Source organism: Vombatus ursinus, unplaced genomic scaffold (genome assembly GCF_900497805.2).
Source record: "Vombatus ursinus unplaced genomic scaffold, bare-nosed wombat genome assembly UNPS02014893.1, whole genome shotgun sequence".
In the NCBI taxonomy this organism is placed as follows: Eukaryota; Metazoa; Chordata; class Mammalia; order Diprotodontia; family Vombatidae; genus Vombatus; species Vombatus ursinus.
Window position 1 is genome coordinate 294,024 of NW_020954671.1, and position 11,281 is coordinate 305,304.

At 33.0% G+C, this 11,281-nt stretch overlaps 1 protein-coding gene across 9 annotated transcripts in view; it reads left to right on the forward strand.

Moving 5' to 3' along the window:
* KTN1 (kinectin 1) overlaps positions 1-11,281 on the forward strand; it is a 147,930-nt gene that overhangs the window by 28,891 nt on the left and 107,758 nt on the right. For all 9 annotated transcript variants that reach the window (XM_027842869.1, XM_027842870.1, XM_027842868.1 and 6 more), the window contains exon 2: positions 10,196-10,743. In XM_027842869.1, coding sequence (XP_027698670.1) covers positions 10,221-10,743 — 523 coding nt within the window. In that variant the 5' untranslated portion in view covers positions 10,196-10,220. The remainder of the gene's footprint in view (positions 1-10,195; positions 10,744-11,281) is intronic.

The window sequence follows — 11,281 nt, forward strand, 5'->3', positions numbered from 1 at the left end:
CTTCGATCTGCATTCAGACTCCATAGTTCTTTCTCTGGATGTTAATAGCATTTTCCATCATGAGTCTTTTGAAATTATCTTAGATCACTGCATCTACTTTATTTCTTTAAGGAGTAGTTTATAATTAAGTAGTTTGTAATTGTAAGCAGTAGTTTCTAATTGTGCAGGCAATTGAATGTCTTTTTGTTGTTTGAACTCCTAAATAATTTATTCATTTTGTAGCTATTTTGAATGAGGTTTCCCTTTTCTGTTATTACCTTCTGGGTCCCCTGTGCTTTTACAGTGGAGGGGGATGATGGGGTGGGGATTGGAGGATAGTGTTTGGATACACTGTCAAAGGAATTGGCTATAGAAATCTCTTACCCTTTGGGGAAATAGGAGGGGAAGGAGTTAAAGAAGGGTATGGGGTTGATAGAAGGAAGGCTGATTGGAGGAGGCAGTGGTCAGAAACAGAACACTTTTGAGGAGGGTCACAATGAAAGAGAGAGAAGAATAAAATAGGGGAAAATAGGAAGTAGGGAAATATATAGTAATCTTAACTGTGAAGAAATTTTTACAGCAGGTTTCTCTGATAAAGAACTCATTTCTCAATGGGTCAAATATAAGAGTACAAGTCATTACCCAATTGATAAATGGTCAAAGGCAGTTTTCAGATGAAGAAATCAAAGGTATCTACAGTCATGTGAAAAATGCTCTAGATCACTGTTGATTAGAGAAAAACAAATTAAAACAACTCTGAGAGGTGAGTTGTTTTACCTCAGATTGGCTAATATGATAGGAAAAGGAAATGACTCATGTTGGAGGGAATTTGGAAAAATAGGGACAGTAATGGTAGCGTTGTTGAGTGATCCAACCATTCTGGTGAACAATTTGGAACTATGCCCAGATGATTGACCATAAAACTATGATCCCTTTGACCTGGCAATACTACTATTAGGTCTGTATCCCAAGCAGATGGAAGGAAAAGGACCAATATGTACAAAAATATTTATAGCAGCTCTTGTTGTGGTGCTAAAGAATTGGAAATTGAGAGGATGCTCATCGATGATCATTGAGAGGAATGAATGGCTGAACAAGTGATATATGATTGTGACGAAATATTATTGTGCTGTAAGAAATGATGAACGGGGGCAGCTGGCTGGCACAGTGGATAGAGCTCTGGCCTTGGAGTCAGGAGGACCTGAGTTCAAATCCGGGTTCAGACACTTGACACTTACTAGATGTGTGACCCTGGGCAAGTCACTTAACCCCAACTGCCTCACCAAAAAGCCAAAAAAGAAAGAAAGAAAGAAATGATGAACAGAATGCCTTCAGAAAAACCTGGGAAGACTTAGATGAACTGATACAGAGTGAAGTAAGTAGAACCAGGAAAACTTTGCACATAGTAACAGCAGTATTGTACAGTGATTAACTGTGAATGACTTGGTTATTGCTGAGTAAACTGTTCTTGGTTGTAAGCCTATCTTTTTTTTGGTCCATTGGAATATTGTATTCCAGGATCTCGTTTATATTAGAAGCTTCCACAGCTTATGTGATCTTGAGTGTGTAATTCTTGGTACTTGAATTTTTTCTTTCTGACTGCTTCTGATATTTTTTTCTTCTTCAATCTAGAGACTTTGAATTTGTATATGACATTCCTTGGGGTTTTTATTTTGGGGTTTTGTTCTGAAGGTGGCTAATAGATTTTTTTTCTTGTATTTTTAGTTTGTTCTCTGGTTCTAATTAATCTGGGTGGTTTTCTTTTATGATTCCATGAAGTAGGATATCCTGACTTTTTTGTTTTTGTTTTGTCTTAAATTCAAGAAAAGACAAGTAATTTCAGTTGATTTTAATTTGAAAAGAATGCCCTGTAGCATTTGATAAGGATGGGTGAAAATGTGTTGGAAAGTCATACAAAAGGGTGTTGTTTAGAAGTTGAGACTCAAAAAAAATTTTTTTTAAATGAATCAAAAGAAGTTGAGACTCGGGGTAAAGAATATTATCACTTCAGAATGGGTATATTTATATCATCTATGCTACTTAGTCTAGAACTTCATTTATTCTTTTTTTTGGGGGGGGTTACATTATAAGTTTCAAACTGTCTCCCTCCCCTGCACTAGAAAAAGCCATCATTTGACACAGATCATATATATATATATATGTATGTATGTATATTTGTGTGTGTGTGTAAAAGTATATTATATGTACTTCTGTTTATCAGTTCTTTCTGTGGAGGTGGATAACATCTTCATGGATCTCTTATAGTTGATTTGAGTATTTATAGTACTCAGAATTTGGTTGTTCATGGTTATGTGAGCAATATTGCTCTTACTGTATACAACTTTTGATTCTGCTCACTTCACTTTCCATTATTGCATGTAATTATTTGCATGTTTTTCTACAATCAACCAGCTCATCATTTCTTACAGCATGATAGTATTTCATCACAGTCATATACCACAACTTGTTCAGCCATTCCCCAATTGATGGGCATCCCCTCAATTTTCAGTTCTTTGCCACCACAAAGAGAGCTACTGTAAATATTTTTGAACACGTAAACTTTCTTTCTTTTTCCCCCGATCACCTCAGGAAGCAGATCTAATAGTGGTAGTTTTAGAGCTCTTTGGATATAATTCTAGATTGCTTTCCAAAGTGGTTGGATCGGTTCACAGTTCCACCAACAGTGTTAATGCCCCCATTTTTCCAAGTCTCTCCAACATTTGTCATTTCTCTTTTTTATCATTTTAGCCAGTCTGGTAGGTGTGAGTTGTTTTAATTTGCATTTCTCTAATCAATAATGATTTAGAGCATTTTTTCATATGACTATATATCTTTGATTTCATCATAAAACTGCCTGTTCATATCCTTTGACTGCTTACCAATTGGGAAATGAATCATATTCATATAAATTTGACAAAAGTTCTCTATTTGAGAAATGAGACCTTTATCTGAGAAACTGTTGATAAAATTCCCTTCTCCCCAATTTTTCTGCTCTCCTTCTAATCTTGACTATATTGGTTTTATTTGTATAAAACTTTTTAAATTAAATTAATAAAAATTGTCCATTTTATGTCTCATAGTACTCTATATTTTTTATTCATAAATTCTCCCATCTGTAAATCTGATAGGTAATATGTTCCATGTTCTTCTAGTTCTATAGTTTTTTTTTTTTGGTTGGGCAATGGGGGTTAAGTGACTTGCCCAGGATCACGCAGCCAGTAAGTGTTATGTGTCTGAGGCCGGATTTGAACTCAGGTCCTCCTGAATCAAGGGCCGGTGCTCTATCCACTGCACCACCTAGCTGCCCCCTTCTATAGTTATTTTAAATGTGGTATCTATTACTATCTCTTCTCGTAAAGTTTTATTGGTGACATAGAAATGCTGATGATTTAATGGGGGTTTATTTTACATCCTGCTACTTTGTTGCAATTGTTTCAACCAGCTTTTTAGTTGAATCTAGGATTTTCAAGTATATCATTATTGTCTGCTGAGAGATAGTTTTATTACCTTATTATCTATTCTGATACCTTCAATTTTTTTCTTCTCTTACTGCTATTGCTAGCATTTCTAATACAATATTTAATGATATTGGTAATAATGGGCATCCTTGTTTCACTCCTGATCTTATTGGGAAGGCTTCTAGCTTATCCTCATTACAGATGATGCTTGCTGATGGTTTTAGACAGGTACAGTCTTTCATTTTAAGTAGAGCTCTTTTATTCCTCTGCTCTCTAATGTTTTTAATAGGAATGGTTGCTGTATTTTATCAGAAACTTTTCTGTATCTTTTGAGATAATCATATAATTTCTGTTGGTTTTTTATTTATATGTTCAATTATGCTGATAGTTTTCCTAATATTAAACCAACTCTGCATTCCTAGTATAAATTCCACCTGGTTGTATTGTATGATCCTGGTGATATATTGCTGTAATCTCCTTGCTAGTATTTATTTAAAATTTTTACATCAGTATTCATTAGTGAAATTGGTCTATAATTTTCTGTCTTTGTTTTGGCTCTTCCTACTTTAGGTGTAAGTACCATATTTGTTTCATAAAAGGAGTTTGGTAGGACACCTTCTTTACCTATTATTCCAAATAATTATTTAATGTTGGAATTACTTGATTTTTAAATGTTTGATAGAATACACTTGTAAATACATCTGGTCCTGATGTGTTTTTCTTCAGAAGCTTATTTTTGGCCTGTTAAATTTATTTTTCTAAAATGGGTTTGTTTAGGTCTGTTTCCTCTTTTGTTCATCTAGGCAGTTTATGTTATTGTAAGTATTCTTCCATTTCACTGAAATTGTTAATTTATTGGTATATAATTGGGCAAAATAACTCTTGATAATTACTTTGATTTCTTCCTTAGGTATATTTACCCTTTTCATTATTGATAATAGTAATTTTTTTTCACTTTTTAAAAAATCTTATTAACCAATTGTTTATCTTATTTTTTTCCATAAAACCAATTCCTAGTTTTATTTATTAACTCAATGGTGTTCTAACATTTACTTTTATTAATCTCACCTTTAATTTTTATAATTTCCAATTTAGTGTTTAATTAAGAATTTTTGATTTGTTTTTTTAATTGCATACCCAATTCATTAGTCTGCTTTTTCTGCTTTATTGATGTATTTAGAGATATAAATTTTCCTTTGTTTACTGCTTTTGCTGCATCCTATAGGTTTTGGTATGTTGTCTCATTATTGTCATTCCCTTTAATAAAATTACTTATTGTTTCTATGTTTCTTTTTTTTCTTTTTCTTTTTCTATTGTTTCTATGTTCTTTAACTTGTTCTTTCAGATTAGGTTATTTAGTCTCCAATTAACTTTTAATCTCTTTCCATGGTCCCTTATTAAATATATTTTCACTGCATTATGATATGAAAAGGATGTAGTCAGTATTTCTATTTTTAGGCATTTAATTATAAAGTTTTTATGCCCTAATATATGGTCAGTTTTTATAAGGTACCATGTACCACTGAGAAAATAAGAAATTTATTTCTGTTCCCATTTAATTCTTTGCAGATGTTTGTCATATCTAGCTTATCTAAGATTACATTCATCTCTTTGACTTCTTTCTTATTTATATTTTGGTTAGATTTATCTAGTTCTGAGAGGGGAATGTTGAAGTCTCCCTCTGTTATAGTTTTGCTGTCTATTTCCACCTGTAATTCATTTAGCTTTTCCTTTAAAAATTTGGATGCAATAGCATTTGGCGCATACAGGTTTTAGTACTAATATTACTTCATTATCCATGGTACCTTTTATAATAATGTAGTTTCCCTGTTTGTCTCTTTTAATTAAATCTGTTTTAACTTTAACTTTGTCCTACCCCTGCTTTTTCTGCATCAACAGAAGCATAAATTCTACTCTAGCCCTTTACTTTTACTCTTTGTGTGTCTCATGTATTCTTTTTTTTTTTTTTTTTTAGTGAGGCAGGTGGGGTTAAGTGATTTGCCCAGAGTCACACAGCTAGGAAGGTATAATGTGTCTGAGGCCACATTTGAACTCAGGTCCTCCTGACTCCAGAGCTGGTGCTCTATCCACTGTGCCATCTAGCTGCCCCTGTGTATCTCATTTTTAAGTGTTTCTTATAAATAGCATATTGTCAGATTCTAGTTTTTAATCCATTCTGCTGTGCATTTCCATTTTATGGGTGAGCTCATTCTATTCACATTCAAAGTTATAATTACTAGTTGTACATTTCCCTCTATCCTATTTTTCCTCACTGTTTATCCTTCTCTCCTTCCCTTTTTACTCTCTGTCCTCAGACGTCTAATTTCCTCCTAACTTCTGCCTCAATAATTTGCACTCCTTCTAAGAATCCCTTCCTTATCGTTGCCTCTTACTGTCCTGTTTCTTGATCTGCATACCTTTCTTAGAGCTCCTCCCTTATCCTGTCCCCTAGCTCTCCTATTTCACTGTGAGTTAAGAAGACTTCTGTACCATTCTAGATGTATGTTATTTCTTCTTTAACCCAGTTCTCATGAGAATAAGGTGCTAGCACTACCATCCTTCCATCCCCCTCCTGCCTCCTACCTCCACTGTAACAGTTCTTCCATTCATGCCTTATTTGTATGAGATAATTGCTCCCTTTTACCTGTACCTACCCAGTTTTATTTTTTAGGCTCATCCTATCGTACTCAACACAAAGCTTTCTATCTTTGTATGTGTGCTTTTTCAAACTACCCTAGTAATGATGACTTTCTTTTTTTTTTTTAAATGATGACATTCTTAAGAGTTGCAGGTAACATTTTCCCATATAAGGAGTAAGCAGTTTGCCTTTATTAGCTCCCTTATAATTGGTCACATAATTGATATTTCATATGTTTCTCCTGTTCTTGTAGATCAGATTTTCCATTCATTTCTGGTCTTTTCCTCACAAATACCTGGAAGTCCTTTAATTCATTAGATTATACTCAGCTTTGCTGGGTAAATTATTCTTGGTTGCATACTCAGCTCCTTTGCTCTTCAGAATATAATGTTACATGCCCTTTGGTCTTTTAATGTGGAAACTGCTAAATCTTGTGTTATCCTGCTGTAACTCCACACTGTTTAAATTGTTTTTTTCTAGTTGCTTATAGTATTTTCTCCTTGACCTGGGAGCGTCAAAATTTATATTATGTTCCTGTGACTTTTTATCTTGTGATCTCCTTCAGGTAGTGATTAGTGGATTCTTTCACTTCTACCTCTAGTTCTAAAACTTTAGGGCAATTTTCCTCAATAATTTCTTGAAGTATAGTGTGTAGACCTCTTTTTTTTTTTGTCATAAGTTTCAGGTAGTCCAATAATTCTTTTATTGTCTTTCCTTGATCTGTTTTCCAGGTCACTTGTTTTTCTAATGAGATGTTATGAGGATCAAATGAGATAATATTTGTTAAGGTGCTTGGCACATAGTAGGCATTAATATAAATGCTTGTTCCCTTCATTCCTCTTCCCTGTCTTACAAAGTTGTTGTGAATCTTTAACAAAATAATTTATGTAAAGCACTTTGCAAACTTTAAAGAGCTCTGTCATTGTTCGTTCAAGTTGCTGGTTTTTTCTCCCCCAATCTGAACCTGTGATGGCATCTATGACGGAGCACTCCTGCCTCAACCAAGGCCATTAAGCAGCTTCTCAGCAACTTAGCACACATTGGATAAGTTAAAAAAGAAAGTGAACATTTATCTCCAAAATATGTATATTTACTTACAAATTATATACATATGCTACATGCAAAAGTAAATATAAAAAGGACATAAAGATGAAATATGTTTTTAAAAATTTATTAATGATACATAAACCTTTCTCACTAAGATATTCTCACTATTTTATCATAATATTAAACTAAGATTATTAAATACTGAAGCATATTCTATCAGTGTTGCTCTCACTAAAATATTAATAATATTTGTGTAAAATTTTGCGACACAAATCACAAGTGTGGTTTATGTTCACTTTATTTCAGTGTTATTGTTGTTCAGGCATTTCCAGTCATGTCTGACTCTGTGACCTCATTTGGGGTTTCCTTGGCAAAGATACTAGAGTGGTTTGCACATTTTACAGATGAGAAAACTGAGGCAAATAGGGTTAAGTAACTTGCTCAGGGTTATACTGCTAGTGAGTATCAGAGGCCAGATTTGAACTCACAAAGATGAGTCTTCCTGACTCCAGGCCTGGCACTCTGTTTACTGCAACACTTAACTGCCCCCTTTATTTCAGTACTTGGTTTTAATGGCTGACATTGCTGATAAAAGGACCCTCATAAAGATTTATAGTTCTGAATGCATAAAGTACATTGTTGGCTGTATTTATTAAATCATGATACTTATTTTTCAAATCCACCCACTAATTATGCAGAAGTTTTTCTTGAAATGTGGCTACGTTTCCATCTTCCCTGATGTTGGTCAGTTATTCTTGCAAATTACTTGGAAGGTATTTCATTCTTATATTAACAGATGTTCAAAATCTGCTGAAATTCTGTATTTAGAAGATTTAAAGACAAGTTTAAAAATCTGTTTCCAAGATTTTTAAGAATAAAGTATTTTTATTAATTGTTGCTCTTGTATTGCTTTGACCAAGAAAAGCTTAATTTTAAAATGTCTTACTACTTATGATGACTTGATACCAATATTAGCTAATATGTAAAGGTACAATGTATACTTGATGAAGGTCATATTAACTTAGTCTTTATAAATCATTATTTCAAATCATCTTGATAATTTTGATATTTTATTTATCTAATTGTGAGGTCAGATTATATCATCATTGTTTTTATCTCATAATATGTCTGATGAAGAGTTTGTACTAGTAATAGTAGAAATGTTAGTTCTATTTTTGTTCAGTTGTTACCATGTAATTAGTACTCTAATGATTTCTTGGTGGGAACCTACTCAAGCCACTTACTGATTTTGTGAGCATTAGCTTAGTTAAAGGTAGATAATTTCATAAATCTACTTAATTGGTCACGTGTACTCTTGAAGTATTTTAGTATTCTGAAAGCTAATTAAACAAGAAAGGGCAGTACTGCCAACCTCTCTACATTGAAAAATTCCTATTCTTTAGGATACTTTGTGATGTGAGTATTTGACATGTGGACCAAGTGTTCAAGTGTTAGTGTCATTCATATATTTAATTTTAGTGAAATTTTATTTTATTTTTTTATTTTATTTTATTTTTTATTTTTCTTTGTTAAAGATAAATAGAAACAAAATTTAATATTTTCTTTTTGCACCCCATTGGATTGTTTCACATATCTCTTTTTGGAGACCCCTCCCTAGGAGCTAAATGACTTGCTCAGAGATATAGTGCCATTATGTAGGACCTGAAATGTAGGTCTTTCTGAGTGAAATCTGTTTTCTTTCTGCTGTCCAAAGCTGTTTCTCCTGGTTGCAGTTATTTCTATTCTATATAATTTTTCTACTTAACAGGGATTTTAGGAGCAGCACTGTCCATTAAAGTTAACTCTATCCCTTTAGAAGGGATGTTTGTGCTTGTAACGGTAGTAAAAATTGTGCAGCATAAATTTTGCTAGTGTTTTGTTGTAGTATGTAATCTGTTCATGCTTATTGTTAAGACTGGTTTTGTATTTAAATAGCCTGATCTTCAGAGAGTTGGTGTAGTTTATCCCCAGAACTATATGTGAAACCTTTTGAAGAATGTTAAAATGTTCCGTCTTTTCCAAGATAATCTTAGAGAAATTTAGGGTAATCCTCCATGGTTGAGAGAGGCATTAGATTTGGAAATAACATCAAAGAGATGTATAATGGAAAAAAGTAGGTGAACTGATCACTTAGGCAAAGGTATGAAATGGACAGCATGAGTATTCCATTAATACCTATGAATTGTAGAGGTAAGTTCCTAGTACATTGAGTAGACCAACTATGGAGGAATTTTGAAAAGACATGGATAAGAATTGCACAAGAATAGTAGTACGTGGATGGAATGAGAAAACTGTACCATGATAGGGAATGTCTGTCTTAGTGGTATTACAGATTCATTCAAGTATTGATGCATTTATTCATCTATTAGCAAATCAAAAGGAAATACTGTCCAGGTTTTCAAGTTTTTATTTACTGTCAAGATACTGTACTAGATCTGTCCATAATGAGGCACTGTGTTTTGGAAAGGGTGCCTGTCACTTCACTGTGAATAACTCTTGTAGAAACTTCTTTCTGCAATGTCTCTTGTGTACTCATCTTTAACTTAGAGCCTTTAAAATGTTGTCTGGGACACTGAGATGTTAAGTGACTTGCTCATGTGCTCATGTTCACACAGTTAATCTATATCAGAAACAGAAGCAGGATGTGAATCCAGTTTTTCCTCATCCAAAGCCATCTGCTATGCCATTATGCTTTTCAGTATTACTGTGCTGTAAGAGTAATATATCAATTAATATATTTACACATTTATAAGAAATAATATTGGAAGATAAAATAAAGATGTTTTTTTTGTTTTTTGGTCACCATGATCTGTTGTCTTGAAGTTAAAAAAATACTAGAATACCAGCTATGAATTTGTTTCCTAATGTTTTTTCCTAGTTAGGTACCACATAGACATCTTATTTTAATATACTTTAAATATAGTTGGCAAATTAATCAAGTATATGTGATTTAAATAACTTTTTGAGTTGCTTAGGTTTGTATTTAATATTTAATATAACTTAAATACCAATTAAAATGTGTATTTTGAAAACTTTTGTGAGATTCATGAAATATTTTTTCTTTTGTACATAGGTTTTATAGGACATTACGAAGCACCATGGAGTTTTACGACTCAACGTATTTTATTATCCTTATTCCTTCAGTAGTTATTACAGTAATTTTCCTCTTCTTCTGGCTTTTCATGAAAGAAACATTATATGATGAAGTTCTTGCAAAACAGAAAAGAGAACAAAAACTTCTGCCCACAAAGACTAATAAAAAGAAGGCAGAAAAGAAAAAGAACAAAAAGAGAGAAACTCAGAATGGGAACCTTCATGAATCTGATTCTGAGAATGTTTCCCGAGACTTTAAAGTAACTGATGCTTTGAGTATAGATGATGAACAAGTAGCAACTGTTCAATTGAGTGTTGTTGAAGCTTCAAGTGGTGTTAGAGAGCGGAAGAAAAAAGAAAAGAAACACAAGCCTGTACAGGAGGAGCAGGCCACTAAAGAAAGTGATGGATCAAAGAGTCCAGGCAAAAAAGTTGAACCAATTCCAGTTACCAAACAGCCCACACCACCTTCTGAAGCTTCAAGTTCAAAGAAGAAACCAGGGCAAAAAAAGCCTAAAAATGGAATCGGTATTATGATCCATATAATTTTGATGATATGCTATGGTTATATTTAGGGTATAAAAACTAATTCTAGAACTTTAGTTTTTGTGCTTAACACTTGAGGGCTCACAATATACTAGTTGTTCAACTGAACTTGGGTAAAATGAAGAGGAAGTATTTTTTCTTTTTAGTTTTTTCCTTTTGCCTTCGTTTCGGATACAATATAAAATTATGGGTTTATGAAATTTCTTTTGTGAGCAAATCTTTTTAAAGAATTAAAAAGTCATTTAAATCTCTAATACAGAATTATTATGCTAAAATCAACGGAATATTTTTTACTGTCTTCCAGTTATTAGCAGTTGAGATTTTATACTGTGAAGTTAAAAAAAAAATGAAGACCTTCTTTAGAAAATTTTGTCTTCCTTAGATGAGTTTTTTATTTGTGATGGAGTCTTTTTTCTTTTCTTTTCCCTTTCCTTTCCTTTTCCTTTACCTTTTCCTTTACCTTTTCCTTTTCCTTTTCCTTTTCCTTTCCTTTCCTTTCCTTGTTTTTTCCTTTTTCTTC